The 22,761-nt window shown below is 40.2% G+C and overlaps 1 protein-coding gene across 1 annotated transcript in view; it reads right to left on the bottom strand.

Annotated features, from left to right (window-relative positions):
* vwa5b1 (von Willebrand factor A domain containing 5B1) overlaps positions 1–22,322 on the bottom strand; it is a 29,670-nt gene extending 7,348 nt beyond the window's left edge. The window contains exons 1-18 of the mRNA XM_039604302.1: positions 22,184–22,322; positions 21,831–21,992; positions 20,568–20,787; positions 20,266–20,420; positions 19,392–19,523; positions 16,464–16,588; positions 13,515–13,691; positions 12,434–12,544; positions 10,980–11,182; positions 9,764–9,878; positions 9,357–9,542; positions 8,905–9,106; positions 6,459–6,655; positions 5,464–5,710; positions 3,377–3,670; positions 2,770–2,907; positions 865–999; positions 192–263 (exon numbers count right to left, since the gene is read on the bottom strand). Coding sequence (XP_039460236.1) covers positions 192–263; positions 865–999; positions 2,770–2,907; positions 3,377–3,670; positions 5,464–5,710; positions 6,459–6,655; positions 8,905–9,106; positions 9,357–9,542; positions 9,764–9,878; positions 10,980–11,182; positions 12,434–12,544; positions 13,515–13,691; positions 16,464–16,588; positions 19,392–19,523; positions 20,266–20,420; positions 20,568–20,787; positions 21,831–21,992; positions 22,184–22,322 — 3,010 coding nt within the window. The remainder of the gene's footprint in view (positions 1–191; positions 264–864; positions 1,000–2,769; positions 2,908–3,376; positions 3,671–5,463; positions 5,711–6,458; positions 6,656–8,904; positions 9,107–9,356; positions 9,543–9,763; positions 9,879–10,979; positions 11,183–12,433; positions 12,545–13,514; positions 13,692–16,463; positions 16,589–19,391; positions 19,524–20,265; positions 20,421–20,567; positions 20,788–21,830; positions 21,993–22,183) is intronic.
* Positions 22,323–22,761: the final 439 nt, after the last annotated feature.

Here is a 22,761-nt window from a genome sequence, read left to right as displayed (position 1 = left end):
GACTTCTGTCGTCACTTACAAGCAGAGGGACTAAAAATGTCAATAATCTCATGTTTCTCATTTGGACCAGTGCAGCCACGCCGCAGAGAAAACGACAACAGAGTGCCAGACAGTGCATGTCAAAGGTCTTCGTGGAGGGAAAATTGAGGGGGCACAGCAAACTCACTGACCGTTTGATGTGTTACACTTACCCTCTGCAAAGCTACACTTCTCCCAGCCGGCGGAGGAGGGGGTGCTGCACGGAGAGACACCGTCTTCTCCACCTGAGACGATGATGAAAAAGGTGAAAAAGATGAAAAATGAACTGTTACCTGTGCTCAGTTTTATTTCTTATGATTCCAAACCTAAGAGGACATTCTTTTGTGGAAAAAGGGTGGTATCTGTCTAATAATGCTGATGCAACTCATCTGTATCTGTGCACGTTCCTTTTTTAACCAGCAGTGCCAAGCAGATGCTCGAGTGGCGTGCTCGTCTTAGCTCCCGCTGTTGCTATGCCACCACTGAAAAATCAGTTTAAAATGTTGTGACCCTTTGCTGAAGCTGGATTATTTTTAATGTAAAGTAGCACTCAGCTTTCCGAGCTCAACATCTCACAGCTCCCAGAGCTGGTGAAGCAAGATCGAAACCTTTCCCTTGTTGAATAAACCAAGATTTCAGTTAATAAATATGATTCTTATCCTTTCCTCAATGAATAATGCTCCTGTAACTGCTTCCTTTGATTATATACTCCATGCTTGCATCAGAATAAAAGATCTCTTCGTGTCTCATTTCTTTCTACGTTATCTCTAGCTGGTTATTGATCCAGAAATGAAAGCACCTTCCCTAGGACTGAAATGTGAGCCAAGAATAAAAAATGCAGCCTACTGTTGTGCAGCAGGACATCTTCGACTTCCTCCGACATGCCGCCAGACTGAGAGCGGCCAAGCCCGATGGAGTAACCTCTGTTCTTCCTGCTCCCCGAGCGAGAGCTGGAGTGAGAGTTCCTCTTCAGACCATCACCTGAAAACAAATTTTTGATCGTGAGACATTTTTTAAGCCTGCTGTGGGCATGTGCTGTGTAATTCAGACAGAAAGAAATCTGCACTTTACTCAAAACATGGGATCATTTAAGCTGCATAGACACATTTTAACCTTTAAGTAACCAGGAGAGCGATTTAAACTCTAGACATGAAATTTAATCATGAAAATGTTTTATACCATTTTTTTTTTTACCTACTTCACAGATTTTGTTTTCTTTTGGACATGCTGGTTCTGTGGTGTGGCAACAATATGTTTTTCAACATTATAGGCTTTGATTTTACTGTAATTTTCAACTTTGAATTATTACATTGGAATGTCTCGCAGTCAGTCATGGCTAACAAAATCTATTATTGCAGAAGTCTTGGGGCCTTCTATCCTGTATTTATAGATTATAAATGATCTCTTTCTGCATAAAAATGAATGAAAATAGTAAATTACAAATTACATTTGTGCATTTTACAGAAAAAGGAAAAGAAACAGTATCAGTATAATAGATACACACAGATATTTTAAGAAAAAAAGTATATATAATTAGGTAACAAGGTAACAAGTTTAAAATAATATGGTATACATTGCCCCAGTCACTCATAGTGGTTTTGCTTAATAAGAGTAAATTTACCATGTTTAACTGGAGGAAGTAGAGATTGTTTTTATTATTTGAATTATTTTAATAGATTGTTGCCCACAAAATCTTTTGCCACAAATGTACAAATTTATTCACTCCCTGTTCCGTCACTCTGGTTGTGCAAGCAGCCCTCTTTTACATGACATCCTATGTTTACTAAAGATATCTGTTGCTCCCATTGGTAGATGCTTGACTGGTTGAGGCTACCTAGTTACTTTGTATCCACCCACTTTAAATCACACTTGTTTGTTTGTCTGTTTCTGCTACACGCCACTCACATTAATTTATATTTCATGATCTCTATTTGCCAAATTGCTTCTGGGCTCTTGGGAGCCTATCATGCTGAATTCCAGCTCTGGACTCTCCTGGAGCAGCTTTGCATAATTCACACTTCAAGTTAATCCCAGTTAACCCAATAGTGAGCTTTAGTGCAGCTCTCCAGGTCACCGACTGTCTGAAACATGTCGTGTTAGCACGTCTTCCTTTAAAAGGCAAAGATTCCTTTAAGACAGGTTTCTTCTGACTGACTGCTTTTCACAAGCGAAAGGTTCAAACAAGGGGCAACCACAGGAGATGAAAAAAATGAAGCCACCGTAGAAGTGCTAAAAGCTAAAGTACCTCAGGTGTCACTTGAAGCTGGCTCCAAGGCTACATGTTAAACTGTTTACAGCACTAAAAAGCATATTTACAGCTTGGTACACAAAATATTTTTGGTCTCTGTGGATTGTACAGGCGTCTGGCTCCAAAAGAAATATGATAGCAGCCAAAATACTAATGCTTAATCCTCAAAATGCGGATACTGAAACCAGTGTGTGATGTTAATGCGGCTATGTCAATGAGCTGTGCCTGACATGCCCATATCAAGGCTAGATGCTCTTTCAGACTGTTTTAGGAAAAAAAGAAAAGTTTCCCTTTTTTCATCTCTCGCTTCATATTTGACAGCGAGACGTTAGAATGACATTGATATTTTCTTCTAAATCCTCTGCAAAAGAAAAGAAAAGGCATTTCTAAAAATATCACACTTCAGATTGCTGTGTCAGGCACAACAGCAGTCTTTTCAAAAATAAGCAGCTGATTGAACATTTTTTAAGGGAACCTTGTCACACCTAATTTGTGTTACTTACCAGGGTTTAAGTATTCAATACATGTCTGCAAATACTCATTTGTGTCCAGGTCAATGGGAACAAACGCTGTGTATTTGCTCAGTATATTGCAGGCTTTGCTGGTGTGAATACCGTATAACTGGTACTTCCTGCCAGACCCTGTGAAACACAATGAGCATTATATATAATATTATATAACATCAAATAAAATCATTCCAAACATTAGTAAATTATAAATGACATATACTTATTTACTTTCTAGTTAGGAAGTAAATGAGAAAATTTACACTACTTTGGAAAGAGGAAGAAACAGCTCACTTGGCTCCATGCAAAGGGAAAAAAATCCACATAACAGGATCTCTAAAGGACCTCATACCACCTAACACTCTGTATCTAATGGATAGACACGACAGTGATGTTAGTCCTCTCTAAAAGCTTTTGGTGAGAAAGTGAGAAAGCCAAAATGTCAAACTATTCGTGAAAAGTTTTATATCTAAAATGCCAAAACCAGACGACAGACAGCCAAATATCAAATCTGAATTAGCAGGAGACCTACTGCGGCAAAATCTTTTAATCTTAAAATTTACCCCCGTTTCCTTCTAAACACTGGAATCCCCATAGAGCTCACCGTGTTCAATCTCACACTCCTTATCAGCCATGTGCTCAAAGTCGTTGATGATGGAGCGGCCGGCCAGGTGGTGGAAGGTCTCGTTCCACAGCTCCTCGTGAACCTTTTCCTCACGTTCACGGCCATTCAGAAAGGGCTCGATATCAAACACAACCTCCCACTTCATTGGTTTTCCGCACAGCAGTCCAGACACCACAGCCTTGCAGTCACCTTTGTGCTGGTTGGCAGCACCCAGATGTGCAGCATGGGTATCCTGTGGGGTTTCTGCTCGGCACAACTGGTGTCCATAACCATCTGAAACATCACAGCAGCAAGATTTGATGTGGATTTATCAATCCCGCCGTGCGAGGATCTCTTATTTCCCTTAAGCTTATTACCTGCTGCTGCTCGTATGGAACTGGATTTGTGCTGAATTAATTTATTTCCTGTTTCCAAAGCTCTCTGTCTGCTTGATTTTCTACTTTAATAACTGTTTTCTAAAACTCTACCTCTTCTGTTTATCATTCATCTCCTAGATAATTTTGTGTTTTGTCCCCAGACATAGAAAAACATTTCCTGCTCTTCCCGTGAATTGAGTGTCAGAGTTAGATCCAGCTTAAATTTACGATCATGTTTACCTCGTACCATGCTTGAGCATGCTATTCTCCTGACTCCCCTGCTGGCCTGTGTTGACACTGCCCTTAACAATCCAAGCTGCAAACATGTCACATCTCAGCATCTCAGCTTTTGTAGCACATTTCATATATGTATATCCCTCTCTCTTTCATGTGCACACACAAGCCTTTTAAATGCACTCTAGCAAAAATCAACATTGTGGACTTTTGGGATCCAAGCCTATCCAAAAAAGGTCACTTTTTGAATTCGGTTGAATCCTACTGACATACTTTTGCAACTACAAGTACAGTTTTGATAATGAAAAAGTTAAAACACCCTCATGGCTGATTAGGTATTGCAGCTCAAGCTCAAGTCAATTGTTTGGGTAATAGCAGCTTCGTACATGTGCTCCAGTTGTGGTCACTAACTGACAAGGACACTGGAGTTTTTTGGAGTGGATGGGCCTATGTAAGTCAAGAGTTTGGGAAGTAGCCCTCATATGTCTCTTTGGAACTAAAAAGAGGCTATTCATCAGCTTGTGCAGCTGGCTTTACAGCATGATCTGACTTGAAAATTGCAAAACAAATCTTAATATTCTGAGTATATTCAGTGCTCACAGTCAGTGACCTCGTATGTGATGAGTTCATTAATCTACAAAAGTCTCTTGTTTTTACACTATGCTTTTTAAGACATGCATCTTTTAAAATTGTGCTCACGTTTCTCTTTTTTAATGAAACAGCAAAGTAAGTTGAATCAAATGTCCCTCTATCAAAGTCGATCACCCATCCAGCTCTGGTGCCAACCCAGACTCTTACAGAACATAGATCTCATGCATTTCAGCATTTTGTGGCTTTATTGGGGAAGCGGTGACACACTGACCTCTTACATATTTGTTAATTACTTAATAAAGACATTTTTATAGATTTGTTGTTTGTTTGTTTTGTGTTTTTTATGGCTTAAACTGTTGTTGATGCAGCACTGGAGCTCTGTGCTGGCACTACATGTGTACCACAGTCCAAGTATACTATGGACAGGTCCATCTTTTTAAGGTGGCACAGGTTGCCTCTGAATATGAACATCCCCTTTTAAACATGTTTTTAAAAAAAGAAGTTTTTTTAACATGGTCAACACAGAAACAGACAACCATTCATACTCACATTCACACCTACAGCCAATTTACCGATTATCTAACTCCAGCTCTAGATTCAAGCCCAGGACCTTCTTGCAGTGGAGCAACAGTGCTAACCACCGTTCTGCCCTAGCCAATTTCTCACTGTAAGTCATATATTTGTACACATGGAGGTTATGTTCTCCTCTAGCTCTCTAACTCTGTTATTTTACTGCTACAGTGCATTTGTAATTAGCCCTCTAAAACGATGCACTCCGCATTCAACCCATTAGCTGCTACAGTATAAAAATCAGGCCAGCTTCAAAATGTTTACTTTCTTTTAGAGAATTCTATTAATGCAAATCAGTTCTACCTTCCCTCTCACCTGTGTCGCCAATGCTCCCAAGAGATGGGCTGTCTGTGGAAGATCTGGATCCATCTTCCCTGGCAGCATTGCGAGACACAGGCGTCACATTGCCGCCGCTGGGCGGAGGATCGTCCTGTGGCTGGGGATGAAAATGATGCTCAGAGTCGGCTTCATGCTGCAGAAAGAGCTCCTGTTGAAGGACCGGCTTGTGACAGCTGGCAGAACGCCCCCTGGTAGATGTGGTACCCAGACTTGCCAGCTGCGGCTGAAAACAATAGAAGGAGTTTTAATTCGAAAGACCCTGGTCCTATCACAGGTCTAATAAGGTTTGCAACCTCGCCTACTAATTGTAATTCTGGTCATTTCTGTGTGCTCACTCAGGCTCAGGTTTCAGGGGGCTCTCAAGTGAATAATTACATAAGGACTCTGCAAACCATGCGGTGTATTGCAACAGGGCAACTGACAATTTTCTAGTTTAGAAAATGTCAGCGTAACAAAGGAAGAATGGCCATCACAGCATTGAGTTTTTGATTAGTGTAAAAAGCCTGAGGGTTCCAAATCTTTTATATTAGTCTTTTAATTTGTACAGAAAATTGAAATTTGCTATATTTACTCAGTTAATCAAGCAAGAATATATTGAATCCTCAACTGGATTCACAAGAGAAGATAATTTCTTTACAGTCCAGTGAATTCTGCTTAGTTATACTGACACGCTCCCCGAGTAATAGTCGGACTTAATTGCAATTCATAAATTTTGCCCTTCATTACTGAAGAGAGCGCATTAGTGCGTCCTTGATTATACTTCAGTCCAGACAAGGCTTGGATGGCTGTTTAATTGTCAGCAGGGTCTGAATATAAATATCAATTTCTATACAATGACAGCATGACAACTCCATCATCATCAAAGTCTCCTGCCTCTATAGCTGATAGTGGTTTATTTTTGTGCTCATGTTTTAGCCGTTAAATCAGTTAAAATGCAAACTAAAAAGGAAGCTGTTACTGTTAAAGCTCACCTGGTAGTCACTCCTCCACTGTGCATCATATTCAGGGCTCATCTGGCCTATCAGCTCCTGGACTTTGGCTCTCCTCAGTGGATTCTTCACCGCCACAGAGCTGGGGTCACTGGGAGTGTAGACCTTCTTCGCTGGGTTGTAGTCTGATATCTGGTTGGTACTATAGGCACGCCTTCTCGGTGATGTCTTATCTAAACCTGATGTTTTGTTCAAAAATGAAAAAAGGCAAGCCCGCAAAATTACAAAGATAGTGAATTCACAACACCGTGAAACACATAATTGTAGGTTCCACCACACTGAAATGGTAATTACTAAATCAAAATGCCAAGTTCAACACATTTGTTTCCAATGTACCTAAACACACTTACATCCTTGGTTGCAAACTCCCTGATTTATAGACAAAGCACTCACTGTAAAGTAATAATGAAACACAACTTTAGAAAAAAAATAAGCAAATAAAGTCTTCAGCTGCGGTCCTACCTTTCTCGGCTTTATGCTGTCAGAAGCTAATATATTGAGACTGAGCACACTGTGTTCTCTCTTCATTAACCACCGTGTGGGTAGCCCAATGGTAAGATAAGGCTCTCCATATGTTATAGTGTTTGTTTTGGTATTTGTAAAATGATTCATGATCTGCTTGACATTAACCTGGCATTCCTTTTACAAACTACTCCCTGCCTTTCTGGCAGTGCAGGGCAATGCATCATTCTTGCTTAGCCTTACTGCAGACCTCCTGCTGCAGGTTTTAGGCCCCATAGTTTGGGAACAACCGCCCTACTTTGAGCTCTTTAAAACTATCTGATTAGTTCACAAACTTAACAATGTAGTATATGCTGTACAGTGTAGCAGTGTAGCAAGGAATGCTCAGACCTCTACATTGGAGAGACCAAACAGCCACTTCATAAATGCATGGCACAACATAGAAGAGCCACTTCGACGGGACAAGACTCGGCGGTCCATCTGCATCTAAAGGACAAAGGTCACTCTTTTGAGGATGCCAATGTTCACATTTTGGACAGAGAAGACAGATGGTTTGAAAGAGGAGTGAAAGAAGCCATCTATATCCACTGTGAACGACCATCTTTGAACTGAAGCGGTGGCTTACGACACCAACTGTCTGCCATCTATAATCCAGTTTTGAGATCCCTTCCAAGAAACCTCAACGCCCACTAACATCCTGGGCCTTTTGACCTCATCGGATGATGGAGTTGGGCAAGGTTTCACAATGGGTTCACCTGAAACCTTGGCTGATTGTGACCCACACTCGTTTTCACACGTTAGCTCATGGTTAGGTAGAGGATCAATAGGGGGTACATGACCCTCTTGTGGACTTGAGGGCTTAAAATCTGTGATTCTCCACCAATTGTACTTAGAATTGAAGAGGCTTCTCAGATGAGAAGTGAAACATCTTCAAGAAAACTTAAAGAAGACCAGATGCTTTTCTTTCCAAGCTCCTTAGACTACGATGACCTGGATGACTGCGAACCTTCACAGACACATCTGATTAGCATGCATAGCAATCAATGTGCAAATTTAACAGTGATAGTAGGACAAATCTCACATCTTTAAGAGGGCCCCACCTAAGTCATTTTCAAGAGATTCTTGAGGCCAAATGGTAAAAAATAAAAAATACACCCACATAGCAACATGCCAAAAATGGCAATATTACCATGCTTTGATTATTCATGCAGTTGTTCTCAAACTGTGGGGCAGCCATCATAAACAGCCAGGTAAAAACTATAAAGTGAAATTAAGGTGAGTCTGCGCTGATTTGCACTTTTATTTAAGTAAAATGTAATAAAACATGGATCCTTTGTTCATTGCAATCAATAAAAATTGTGGCGTGTGGGATGAACTTTTTTTCAGCTTCCAAAGTGGGACATGCCAGAAAACATTTGAGAACCATTAGATTAGCGTATCAGCACACTCACCTCCTACACTTCGAGGTACATTTAGACTGGTGGGTTTGGGAATAGTTTTGCAGGTTTTAGGTGATAAGGCAAAGTAGTAGACAAATTTTTTTTAACCTTATAGAAAGTTAAAGGACACCTACAGCTATTAAAAACCTTCAGGATGGCATTAATTTCTGCACTAAATTTGGGGGCAATCCATCCAACAGCTGTCAAGGCACTTCAATGAAAACCACAAATATAAACCTCATAGCAGCGCTGGATGAAAAATGTCAAAGGATCATAAAATTCAATATGACTCATCCTGTGGGTTCCGTGAATACCTGCGCAAAATTTCCCGTCAATCATATAACACACATTTTAGTCTGACCAACGCACCACTTCAGCAGTTGGGATGGAAATCATAGTTACACCTAAATTACAGCAATTTGCAAGAATAAGAGCACACAAATTGACATTCTGCAAACCTATAGTTTAGAAAAACAGAAATCCCCTCATTCAGGAGTCAACCACTCATTTCTGCTGTAAGTTCTTACCCATAGGGTCATGGTCTGTGCCGACAGGGCTGCTGTCTATCATGGAGTCCTGGTAGGAATCATACAGAGCGCCAGAATGGCCCTCCCTGTGTGAACCCAGATTGTCACCAGCTGTCTTCACTGGGTCCTCTTCTTGAGAGTGGTAAAACACTGAGCTGGCTGACTCAACAGACCGCATCATGCTGTATCGCCTCCTCTTATCCTGTTTCGATTTTGAGTAGGTGACACATGCAAAAAAAGACTTTTTCACAAGGTTTGATTAAAAGCTTCTTTAGAGCAGCTTTTATATTTTTATATATCTCCATCAGGATTTCCTTCAATGATTAAATGATTTATCACACTGAACATAAAAAAAACACATAGTGTGATCTGATGTTCCTTTTCTGAAGTGTTTACAAAACAGAACATCACCACGCATGCTGTCATTTGTCACTTTTTAAGAGGTGTCTTACAGATTTGGGGTTGTCGTGATAGCGGGTGGTATCACAAACCACGCTGTAGCCAATCAGACTGTCCCCTGGAAACAGAAAGGTGTTGCCCACAGGGGAGAGCAGCACTTCTTTGGTTTCAGGAAAGAGCCATTCGATGGAAATGTCGCTGAGTACAGGAGTCATGGTTTTCTTCAGGGACTTTATCATCTGTGGAGTGAAAACAAGCCAACTAAAAAAGACTTTCCACTATAAAAGCCAGCTTCTCTCTGACCAAAACATGAAGTGAATTGTGTCTCTGAGATATGATTTCCTAATTGGTATCAGTGGCAGACACTTGGTGCTTTGAAACCTCTGCATAATGGCTCTCCAGCGGCCCTCGGAATAGTTGGCTGTTGTTAGGAAAGCAACACAAAGCTGGAAATTAGTACCTTGGGCTGAAGCCTTTCTCCGTCAGCGAGAAACTCTGCTGTTCCTTTGGAAACTGTCGCCAGCCCCTGCACCAGCCTCCTGCAAGCATTCTGTCCTATGCCGAACGTAAAACATCTGCACAAAGACATTAAACACTGCAGCTCCGTGGATAGCTCACGAAACACATGAGCATGGCAACAAGCGTCTTCCCAAAACGGGAGCACAACACAAAGACAACTAACGAGATGCTGCAAAGACATTTATGAACTAGAAATAATATAATTCTTCAATAGCTTTATATAAAAGCCTACAATGTCTTCTGGTGAAACTGAAGTCGAAATAGTTCTCCAGGCAGATTGGCTGATAGCAAACGATTTTACAATTCATATTTCATTTACCACAGAGGGATGAGCTGCCTAATTTCATTGCACCAGCTTGCATTTTTAATTAAATCAGAGAGTGCAGACTGAAAAAAGAAATTTCTCCCTCGACAGAGTTAAAAATCCATCGTGGATTTTCAAAAATGTAGATTGATCGTTGTTTGTGCCTGTCTCTGAATGGCGGCTCTTATTTGCAAGCATAGAGCGATTACGGCCCAGGAAGTGCTGATGGTTTGGCCAAGCTCTGTGTGCCTAATGCAATCGTCTGGGGGGAGGCATCCATTAAAAGGGAGTAGACAAAAGTCAATTATGTCCAGAGTGACTCAGGACAGGATTTTTTCAGTGTGAGACTTAGATGCAGGTGGCAAAATAAAATGATTTCCCAGCATACTGCAGATCTATTGTTCCACTGGTGCTCCCTCTCACTCAGCAGCTGGTGTTCACATGCTTCCTTTCTTTCTTTTTTAATTCCTCATTCACACTGACTTGTTGTTGGTTTTTAATCAGAATTCGAAGCTGTACAATTGTGGGAGGTTCGCTGTGATGATATACAATGAAATAACACAAGCTGCATGTTGCCAGATTTCATTTTGAGAGGATTACAGCTGCAGAATCAGGTGCTGCATTTAAGCCCCCTCCTGCATTTAAGCCTGAGATGTGATTTTATAGTATAGGCAAGCTCCACATTTGCTATCTGCATAAGAAGCATGGATTTATTACAACAGCATAGTGTCTTTAGCATCAAATGGGTTGCTTGTATATGTCTGGAAACCAGAACAGGTTTTACAGTGATATCCCTAAGAATGCTATTCATTTTTCTGTCTAAAATTCAGCGTGTGTTAACATTAATGCTTGCCTGATGTAGCGTGCATGGCTGCGGACCAGATCGATAATTTTGCCCGTGTTACTGACAGCACCGTCTGTGAGCAGGAAGAGCAGGCGGGGGTGTCCACTGATCAAAGGCTGCCTCAGGATCCATGTGAGCGGTGCCAGGATGTTCGTGCCCCCCATGTCAGCTCTTATCTTTCTAACATACTCGCAAGCAATGGCCAGGGCATCCTGGATCATGAAAGCAAGATGTTAATTCAAGACAAAATGCTGCTGTACTCACACAACACACAAATGCAAAGATCTATATTCAAGTCAGAAAAAACTGTTTGTACTGCTCACAAGGATAGAGGTGTTAAAATAAGAAGATAGGCTTGTATTATTTCTGAGATCTGAGCAGTTATTAATCAGCACTGAAACTAAAATGAGCTGGCTGTTTCATAAAGATTGCTCAAATTGAATCATAAAAGCCTTCAAAATAAAAGGTAAACTACAGTTTGAGTCCTTAGGCTTAATCGCGGCTGTGATTCAGGGATTGTTAGACTTTGCCACGGAGAAACTAATTTGGAGTTTGATGTAAAAATATCCTCCAGCTTAATGTTAAGAACAATGAGATTCATTGTTAAAATAAAACACTGTTTGTGTGGATTGTGTATGGGGATGTCTGATGTTTTGTTGAGCTGTCAAGACATGACAGCTCCTAGAAGTGAAGCCAAAATATGTTGATAGCCTTCTGGTGGGTGGCTACAGCACTGAGCTATAAGCCTTTGGAGGAAGGAAAAAAAACACAAGATGTATCCACTGAGGCTAAAAAACAAGGGCAATGCAGAAAAGTGTCTTAAAAGCTGCAGTTTCTCAAATGGCCACTTGAAGCTAGATCCAAAAGTGAGTCCCATAGACTTATGTGTTAAAATGCTTAACTTTAATGCAGAAACAAACATGTTTTCAGCCTGACTGAAGTAACAGTTTTGGTCTTTAAAGCTTGGCCAACTAAATCCCAACAATAGTGAGTGAGTAGGACATATACCTGATCCCGAGAGGCATTTTGCATGTTTTAACTGAATGCAACATTACCAGCTTTTTCACCAAGTAAGTACAAAGAGAGCTAAAGAAAGTTAGAACCTTTAAAACTGTTATTGATACTAATTTCAGTTGCTGTTTAGTCTTGTAATGAGTTTTCAATGGGATTCTGTCCATCAACTGATTTATTTTTAATCATATTCCACAAAAATCTTCATACCTTATGGCTTTGAATTGACTTGTTATGCTAGCTAACAAGTTAGATCCAGAGGTTACGTCCATCTTCCATGTAGAATCTGTAGTTTTGACTACATGGCTTTAAGCGCACACATATTTATGTCCACTCTGTGCTGCACAGTGTTACCCTACTTTCTGCCCCTGAAGGCTTTGTCTGGGTTCTACAACCCATGACCAATAAACTAGCTATCATTATATCATTATCATTATAAAGAGCAGCATTACCTCCTCGTAGCTTTGGCTTGTCGTGAATAGTGATTTAAATGTAGATCCAAATCCTACGACATTGAAAACACAGCCAGGCACCAGGCTCTTCAGAATAACCACCATGGCATCCTACAAAAAAAGACCGAGAGCAGCATTAGTTCCTGACCTGAACAAAGACTGATGTGAAATCTGAAATTCTAAAAACAAAAAATAAAATAATGCGTGGTTAAATGGAAGCATGTGCTCTACACAGCTGTCAGTGCTCCGCGGCAGATTTTGCCTGAGAGGAGTGAGAGCCATCATACAGTATCATTTCGTCCATCACCGCCTCTTCTACAGGAGAGGAGCCGTTTCTAGAAGAATACCACTTATCTCAACCTCTGTTCAGGTGAATATCACAAATACCTCATCGACTGCACAATAAAACATCCCTCAGGTTCAGAAACACACAGAAATATAATGTTCCAATTTTATAGATGTATTAAAAGCTATTCTGCAGGACTTCTTGGTAAATATTCATTATATCGCAGTCAGGCTCACCTTGGTCTTAAGCCCAGACTGTGTAGTAACACCTTCAATAAAACCCAGAGTATGAGTCACAAATGAACACCTGCCAGCATCACATCGCAGGACACAGTCAGTGCACAAGCAGCCAAATAAACATGGTAAAAAATATATCCACCTTGAATGACCCTGAGTTTGCTTTATAGGTAGCCTATTGAAGACCGATTAGACTTCAAATCCTAGCAACTGGAAGATGGGCGGATAGTGAATGATTTGTATGATCAATATCCTTGAATGCATGCCTTCCTACAGCTGATTAAGCACATACAATCTTCACAGATAGCAGAAACACTAAGGCCCTGAGTTTAAAAAGCAATTTAAAAGCACTTAACGACATGTGATTGATTAACATTGCATTTAATCTCTTTGGAAAATGTATATTGATGTGTTTGACATCAACTGTAATACTTTTTAATGAAAAAACTCTTGATGGCATGTGATACGGTGTGTAATTTATATGTAAATCAGCATGCATCTTAATGTTTGCTCGCAGATCACCTTTATAGCAACGCATGGCGCGTTGAGATTAAAATACCTTCACACGGTTGATGTTAACCCCGCTCATGCTGCCGCTGCGGTCGATGAGGAAGATGAATTCGCCGTGAACCTTCCTCAAGTCAGAGCAAATGGACTTGAGGTCAGGGCAGAAGTTCAGCATAACCACAGGGTTGTGGAGGATATCCTTATGGAGTCTCTTGTGAATTATATCTACCTATAAAGGCAGCAAAAACAGAAGCATGAATTAAATGGGGTTTGGTTTGACTGACAATTTTGCTCAGGCTTTAATTAAAGGTTTGAAGAAGCACGAAAGGTGACAAGTTATCAGGTCAGTAGAAGAATCACATCAATTATTCTATGTATATGTGCTGGAAAAGTCGAGGCAGACTGTGCAGAGCCTTTGGAGTGTTTCCATAGAAACACATTTTTATGGCTAAGTGCTCTCTCCTCCTCCTCCTGTTTGCTGCTGGTCACTTAACAACCTCATCATAGCTGAGACGTGAATGGACACATGCATGACCAGGGGCGCAGCAGTGAAAGTGGAGCTAACGAGCTGAAGCTCAGTGAAGTCTCTCTTTGTTCATTATCAAATAACACTTTGTCTTTTACCTAACAGTCAAAACACGCATGAGGCAAATGATGTTGTGTATTATCTCCAAGCAAACCTCACAAAAGAAGAATTGCATATTTCTTTTGACCAGATGTTTACTGTATAGGTATACTTAGTACTACCAATTAACAGTTATTTGCAGCCACTCAAAAGATGAGCCTTTTTATCTACTTACTAAGGACCCAGATTTTGTGCTATAATGAATCCTAATGAATAAAACAGATTAAAAATATTGTCTGTTTTAGTTTAAACATTTAGTTAGCAGTGCTTTAATTACATATTGGAATGAAAAAAGTATTGTTTAAAGTCTAAGTAACATTCAATTAGATGCTTCCTAACTGACTGGATGGCAAAAGCTCAACATAGCTGGAGTTGGACTTTTCTTTTTCCAGCAAAGGAATGATTGTACAACATTCATCTTTAATGACTTAAAAAAAAAAAATTTGGTGGTAATCCACACAGGGTCAAAAGTGTACACACAGGTTCAAAAATATACAAATACTGCCACTAATATGGTTAAATGTCCCTGAGCAGATTGCACCTAGACCAGATGCTTCTGGTAGTCATCAACAAGCTTCTGGCAGAATTGTAGAATTCATTTAAATTGGTTGGTTTCCTACCATGTTCCTGGCATTTAAGTATAGTCTGCAATTTTTTAATAGAACCCTATTCTTTGGACTTTGTGAAGGCTATTCAAGAAGCTTAATGTTAGCCTTCTTTATCCATTTCTTATGCATTTGGGATTGTTGTCTCGTTGGAACGCCCAACTGTGTAAAAGCTTTAAGGGCAGGGAAGTAATCATGAGTGACAAAATGTCAGCGTTTTCAGTTTATGTTTTGAGTTATAAATGGTAAATGGCCTGTATTTGTATAGCGCTTTACTTAGTCCCTATGGACCCCAAAGTGCTTTACACTACATTCAGTCATCCACATATTCACACACACATTCACGCACTGGTGATGGCAAGCTACATTGTAGCCACAGCTGCCCTGGGGCGCACTGACAGAGGCTGCCGGACACTGGCGCCACCGGGCCCTCTGACCACCACCAGTAGGCAACGGGTGAAGTGTCTTGCCCAAGGACACAACGGCCGAGACTGTCGGAGCCGGGGCTCGAACCGGCCACCTTCCGATTACAAGACGAACTGCCAGCTCCTATAACTTTTGAGTTATAGGATTATTATTCGTTTGCCTTGAGTTTAGTCCAGTTATGTTTCACCTAGCTCTTTTATGTTAGTCTCATGTATTTCTTGTCTGTGTGTTTTCATGTTGTCAAGCCTGTGTTGTCATGTCTACGTCTCTCAATGTTTTCCTGTTTTATTTTGAAGAGTCAGGAGTCTCCATGTTCAGTGTGTTTTGTTTTACTTCCCCTTTGGTGTCATTATGTTTATTTGTGCCAGCTGTTTCCCCGTGTGTTTCCACTCTGACCCCCTCCTGTGTCTATTTAGTCTGTGTGTTTTCTTTCAGTATTTGTCAGGTCATCTGTGTTACCTCCCACTGCATCTCGTCAGGTTTCCAGGGTTTTGTTCAGGGCATGTTTATGTTTCTTGGTCTCATAGTTTCTCTCGTCCTCCTACTCAAAATCACGTTCATTCCTAGCTTTTCCAGTTTAGGTTTTAGCTTAGTTTTCGCCACTGTTTGTGTTGCTTTGTTTTTGCATTCATGTAATGTAATTCATGTAATGTAAAAAAACAAAGACTCGTTCGTCTGCGTTTGGGTCCAATGTTCACTCTACACACAGTCTGCTCCCACAGATTGTGACACAAAAAGGTTAAAGCTACAGCTAACTTTTAGCTTAGTTTTCGCCACTGTTTGTGTTGCTTTGTTTTTGCATGTAATGTAGTGTTTACTACCATCTAAGCTTTTGAGTAGTAGCTTTTCAGCATTAAGCTTGGTTTAAAACACTAAATTTAATGTTTTAACATATACATTTAATTATAATGTGATTTTCAGCAATGTTGATTATCACACAAATTTTCATAAAGAAACCGTATAATATAACTAAAAGAACACAGCAGAGGTTTTCCTTTACCTGTCTGTGTAGTGTTGATAGATCACTTTAAATAAAAAAATCTCTGTCATAGTTTGCCTGCCAACTTTAATAAAGTTTCATAATAAAAAAAAATCAAAATAAACCAATGAAAACAGAAATAGCATTTCAGAAGTTTCAGTATTTGTGTCACACAGGAGCCAATTCAACCCTATTTTGAAACTGCAGAGCGTGATATCATTGTATTATACAGCGCTAAATTGCAACAAATAGCAAAATAAAAAATATTTTTTGCCAGGAATTATTTGTGATATCATGCTCAAAATGAAAGCAGTGTGATATTGTGCTTATCAGTTCAGGTGTGGTGCTCATGTCATGGACACTCACTTTCCTCTCATTGCTGGAGTCCTTCTTGGTGGCCTTGATGAAATCGCTCCGGCTGTGAAGATACTCATCATACTCCTCCTGTGTCATGTCCCCGTTCTCAATGAGCACATGCGGCACATGAGGCTCTAAAGTGGCACATTTGGTCATGACAAAGACATTACTATAAATGCCTCAGACAAGATTATGAAGCAGATGGACAATGTCTGAAGCTGAAGGGAAGGAAAGCGCGGAAATCTAAAAATACAGATTTTCACTGTCATTCTTCCCTTTTGTGTCTCGTACTTTCTATCACCCTATCCTTTCATATTTTATGGCAACAACATTGCCCGACACATCATCTAAAATGTAAACCACCACCATCTAGAATTATAAGCATAAATAAAATACCACTTACAGAGTAATGCTCCATGATATCATTCACAATAAGCAATAAGAAGTACTGCTGCAGGTATGCTTATTGTCCCTGTATCAAAATCATTATATGCAAATCTACACATGATAAGTGCTACTTTAAGTTTTATTTATATAGCACGAATCCAAAACAGCAGTCGTCTCAAAATCCTACAATATTGAAGAAAACAACACAACAATCACATGATTTCCTATGAACAATGTGGCTGCCCTCTGCCTTAGAGAGAAAAGGAGTGTACAGAGAGACCAGGGTCCAAACACACATGATAGAAATAATAAAAGTTCCTGACACGGAGTAGTGGCTTATTAATCAAAAGAGGGAAACTATGAGTTGAAAATTACAGGTCACACAGGCTTTTATATCCTTAAGACATGTCTGTAATTTAACAAATTCATTTGCATCATCTTGTTTTTATAGGTATAGTTGTAACAGAGAAGCTGCAGGGAGTGGAGACAGTGAAGGCAGATGAGTTTAAATCCCTGGAGGGGAACAACCTAAGCAATAGACAGTGCACAATGAAGGAAGAGATAAAGATGAGACTGCAGGCAGGGTGGAGCAGGCGGAGACGAGAGTCAGAGGTGTTTTGTGACAGAAGGATAGCAAAGGAAGAATGAAAGGATGGTAGTGAGACCTGTTATGATGGTTGGTTTGGAGATGGTTGTACTAACAGAAAGACACGAGGCTGAGCTGAAGGTGGCAGGGTTGCAGATGATAAGATTTTCTCTGGGAGTCACCAGCATGGACAGGATTAGAAATGAGTGTATCAGAGGAACAACTGAGGATGAACGGTTTGGAGACAAAGGCTGGTAGTTGAGGATGGTTTGGACATGTGCAGAGGAGGGATAGTGAATACGGTATATGAAACAAAGGATGCTGAATATGAAGCTGCTAGGTAGGAGGGAAAAAGGAAGACCACAATATGATACTGAGAAGCATGCACAAAACCCTGCAGACTCATTGTCTCTGCAGCAAAATGTGATCAATGGTATTGCGCTGCACAAAGATCAAGCACAAGGTCAAGCACAAAGATCTTTAGTATCCTGCACTAGAACAGTTTCAGTGATGAACTGTAACTCTTTAAATAAACACTTCCTCTGGAAATGATCACATAGCTGGGTCAAACATTGTATGTTGGATCCATTTCCGAATCATTTCCGTGACTTTAAAACAAAGGATGTGTGAGATATTGTTATTATTACTTTACTACCACATGTTGTAACCAGACTGCAACTCCTGTTCAAATCTCATGTTTGGCTATATTCTTTCAAAACCCCTAAATCTCCTAATATATGTTCAGAGACGTAGGAGGTCTTTCCACGGTTAAATTATTCCTTTAAAGTGCTGAAATTTTAACCAATTCTCAGATGGGTTGGCTCGATAATATTTATTTATATTGTGTTCTTTAGACTTGCTCTATATGTGTTTGGTTCCTCGTCCACTGAACCACACACATTGTATTACTGTTAGGATTGAGAGGTGACAGATAAAAAAAAGAAAAGAAAAAAAGCTAAATGAGCTCAGGCGTCTGTGCAAATCTTGAGGATTTTGACTGTTATTTTTCTTCTCTGCAGAGACTTTGCAGGTCTTGAAAAAGCATATCTAAAACATATCTAAAATGCCCAAAATGTTTTTATAGCTCTCTGCAGACAATAAGAGAAAGGCACTTTTGTGTTATTAAAGAAAACTTCTGACATTAAAATTCATGAGGAAGTTCAATTAATTAGATATTTTCTTGGTTGAGAGACCCATCCTTTCATCCATCCATTTCATGCTGCTGATAAGCTCAGTGTATTGATAGAAAATAACATTTGGAAATACTTTTTCATTCCTTATGATTTTTGTTAATATGCATTTTTCTCTGGTCATAAATCAGATATTAATTTCCAATACATGAAGTATTAAAATCCTTAAATTTAAAGGTTGAACCTTTCAGAAACTCAGCAATAAGTTGACACAATTGGGCAATTAATCAACCAAGCTGATGATGAAACCCAACTGTTCCTCTTTTCCTATTGCACCTCAATTTCCTCCATCTCTCTGGTCTGGCTGAGCGTCCATGTTGTGATTGAAACTGCAGCACTCGTCTGAGATGAATTAAATTGCCCGACTCTGGCCGCAGGTCTGTTTGTGAACAAAGCCTTCATAAGAGGCCTATTGGATCAGTTTGAGCGGGGCTCGTTCCTCCCTCTGGGAGACAAACGGCCCACACACACACACTGCAGGGTAAAACAACGGTGAGGGAAATACAAGAACCAGAAAACTGACAATACCCACCCACACAACAGAGTCTGGCTCTACTGGCATGTCATACATTAATAACAGAAGACCTTTTTCCTGAAGAGGCACTCACAAACACAACGTGAGGCAGTGAATCACCTTTTCACTGATCTTATTATGGGCTGCAGTAAAAGTCTCACAGAGCTGAAGTAACTTTTTTTTGTTGTTTTTTTACTTGAGGGTGGAAGAACAAAATTGCGGGGCTGTACTACGAGTACGTTTTTAAGTTGAAGACTTACCGCTTGGGTAGATGAGGATTACGACCGGGTAGTCATAAGTGTACTTGTCTGCCAGAGTGATTACAATGCTGGTAGCAGAGCGGGCCAGAGGATCTGCATCAGCTCGGATGGCGTGAGAAGGGCTCTCCACACCTGCGCAGAGCGTCATCCACAGCAGATCAAATAACAAGTTGTTAGTCCTCTAAACTGAAGCCACTAAAGAACAGAACATGCATCAGTAGCAAAACATATTAAGTCAGATAGAGCATGAAAGGAGGCCTGCAGATGTGCTGCAACTGTAGGCAGACTACAGCAGCCTAAATAGAGGGCTCTGTAACTTGCCAAATGGATGTGCACAGCGGTACCTGCTGAGCCATCAGCTAATGTTGGCTGAGATTAGCGGCTCTGCCAGAACTGTCCAAAGCTTAATTTGGTCGCCTGCCTGAATTAACTATATGGTCAATTTGTTCTCTTTTAAAACTTACAGTGCATAATAAGAGAACTGTACTAATTTCAAATCTGTAGATTAAATATGAAGCTTCATTCATGAGACTTTAGTTTAGCCCAAGATAATAAAAAAAAGAAAACAAAAAAACACAATTTAGTCAAGCATTACACCAGTGCCCACTTGATATTTTAATATTCGTAGGCTCATTCGAGAGCTTCAGAATTACTAGTACTAGAAAAAATCCATGCTAGCTGTGTAGCATCCTGTATACTCTATGCTAGGCCAAGTCCCCCTCTTTTAGAAGAGTCGGTAAAATATATAACAAGATCAAATCTCTGCAAACACGTTTTTCACACTTGACTGCAGTAATGATAATAATGTGCTGCTTCTTACTGCAGACAGATGTGAGCACTTTCAAGAAATTGTCATAAGAGAAATCTGACAGACCTGCGAGGAGATAGGGAGCTCGTATCTCAAGCTGGAAGTTAAACTCATAGTCCATGGAGTTGATGGCCTCCTCCTCCAGCAGTAAAGCCAACCAAAGCTGAGGTGTGTTGGGAGTTTGGTCATGAGGACTTGAAGCAGAGGTCTGTCTGTCCCGCCTAAAAGTGGGAAATTATAGATATGTTAAAACCATATAGAAATATGAGAACTGGAGTTTAAAGAGCCTAAAGTGCCAGATGCCATTTAGAAATATACCATCTTAAGCCAACCAGACAGTGATTTCTGCTGTTCTGCAACTTTCTTACGTTCTGGAGAAGTTTGGGGACAGTCCCTGCTCCTCGTTGATGGACCTCTGCACCCGGGGCGTACACACAGGTGGAGATGAGACTCTGATGCCCCCACTTGGCAGAGTGGAAAGCTCGGAGGAGGTACTGACCAAAATATGGACCGTCTCCATGGGAGGGATGATCCCAAGGTTAACTACTAACACGGTCCTCTCAAAATCCTCATCCATCACTATGTGTCCTTTTAGAAGGGGAAACAGCAGATTTTCAAACAATAACCACAGTAACTACAATCCTGCATGAATAAAATATAAAACAAAACTGTTCAACCATTTTCTTACAACAAATTACTTTCTTGAATTATCGCTTTTTTCTTTCTAAAACAATTAGTCCTACTGATTGATTGAGGTATAAAATCTTGACTTCCTGACCTTTTACAAGCTTCAGGGCAACATAAACCTTTCCTAAGCACAGGACATTAAGCACAATCCTAATGCTAGGCATAGAAAAATCTTTAGGGTTACTTCAAAATTGAATCACTACTGTCTATCTAAGAATTCCTGTCAGTCAGTTCCAGTATCTCTATTTTTTTATTCAAGTAATGACGCAGTTTGCTTCACTTGATTATCAATGGAGAAAAAAAGGAGACCAGAAATTTTTTCTGTTATCTAAGCAAAGAATGATAAAACTTGAAGCAGCTGGGTGGAGCATAAACTGACTTCCCATGCTTAGTACAAAGCTGGATCCTACATCCACCGTTACATAGTAAATTGTGCGTCCCCTCATACATGCTAATGCACCTGAAGCCCATTTGTTGACTGCAGGAAGCTCCCCCCAGAGCAAAAGCAAATATTGTACCATGCATATTTTACACGGTCTGACAGGTTAAGTACTACCCCTTGTGGTGACATGACTGATATATTTTGATCCTATTTTGTTTTTTGTAGGTCTAATGACTTGAATCCAATAACTACTCTGCTTTGGTCTCCACCAGCTCCCGAGGGAAGTATCTGGCTTTTAGCTGCTCTGGCATCATCTGGTAGGGATTACCAAAGAGGAAACTGTGGGGTTTCTGAAAGATAACGAAACACACCCTATGATTGCAGCTGTGAAACCAATTCAAAGATATAAATGAGCCTAAACCACTCCACAAAGCTGGCAGGGAGTTGCAGACTGGAGTAATGCTTCTCAGTGGTTTCCTCAACTTGAATACCTTTAACTTTCACTCATCTCATTTGATCTTTTGCTAATATAACAGTATTGATTAGAGCTGCTTGGTCTTACCGCTGCCACTCTGGAGAGCTCCATTAGATGTGCTGCAGCAATCCAGATAACAGTCGTCGATTTTTGCCTTGTCTTTGATCTGAAGTGTTATAATCTGACTAGATATCATAGCCTCGAAGCCTACAACAATAGAATTTTCCTCCAGTGGATAAATGAAGATCCCTAAAAGACAGTAAGAGAGAGACACAAAACAAAAATAAGGAAGAGCTTTATCCAGAGACACCAACCAAGCATTTCCTATTCAGTCGATAATAATGAATTTTACAAGTGCCTAAAAGAGCATGCGGTTAATCTAAATTGGCCGAAAGTGGTGAGCCATCAAATTACTGAAGTGACAAATGAGTCTCGCTCACCTTCAATTGCATGATCCTCAATATTTTCATAGGTCATAGAAGCTGTCAGAGCCAAAGTGTAACCCCTGACACAGGAACTGATGTCAGACACACTGAGTGGCAGAGCGCCCCGGTTCTCCTTGTTAATGAGTCCAGGCATTGTGGTGGTTTTAGGATGCTGGTGTGAAAAGAAAACATTTGTCAATCATAAAATATTTGCAAAAGAGGAGAATTAGGTATGTAAGTGTGTACATATATCTATGTGCAATGTAGTAATAAAATAGATGGATATTGAAGCTTAGCATTTTCACATCTCCCTTTTGGTCATTTGAAGCTAGAAATCCCTATTAAGGTATGGATGTGACTGACTCATACAGGAGCATCAAGATCTGCTTGATACTCCTGTACTGATGTTTAGGGACAGTTTCTACCAGCAAACCATCTGGCTACTGAGCTGCTGAAAATCTAAACACCTTGCACTGAAATTGCTGGACCCTCACCCACTGCCTCTCTTGACCTTTATTCAAGTCTCTATTCTTTCTACGCTCATTTTACGGCTACAGTCACTTTAAAAACAAAGTCACCTTAAGTGTTTGCAA

This window comes from Oreochromis aureus, linkage group 20, assembly GCF_013358895.1.
Source record: "Oreochromis aureus strain Israel breed Guangdong linkage group 20, ZZ_aureus, whole genome shotgun sequence".
NCBI classification, from domain to species: Eukaryota; Metazoa; Chordata; class Actinopteri; order Cichliformes; family Cichlidae; genus Oreochromis; species Oreochromis aureus.
Note: the sequence above shows the minus strand (reverse complement) of the source record. Positions and strands in the feature narration are given on the sequence as shown.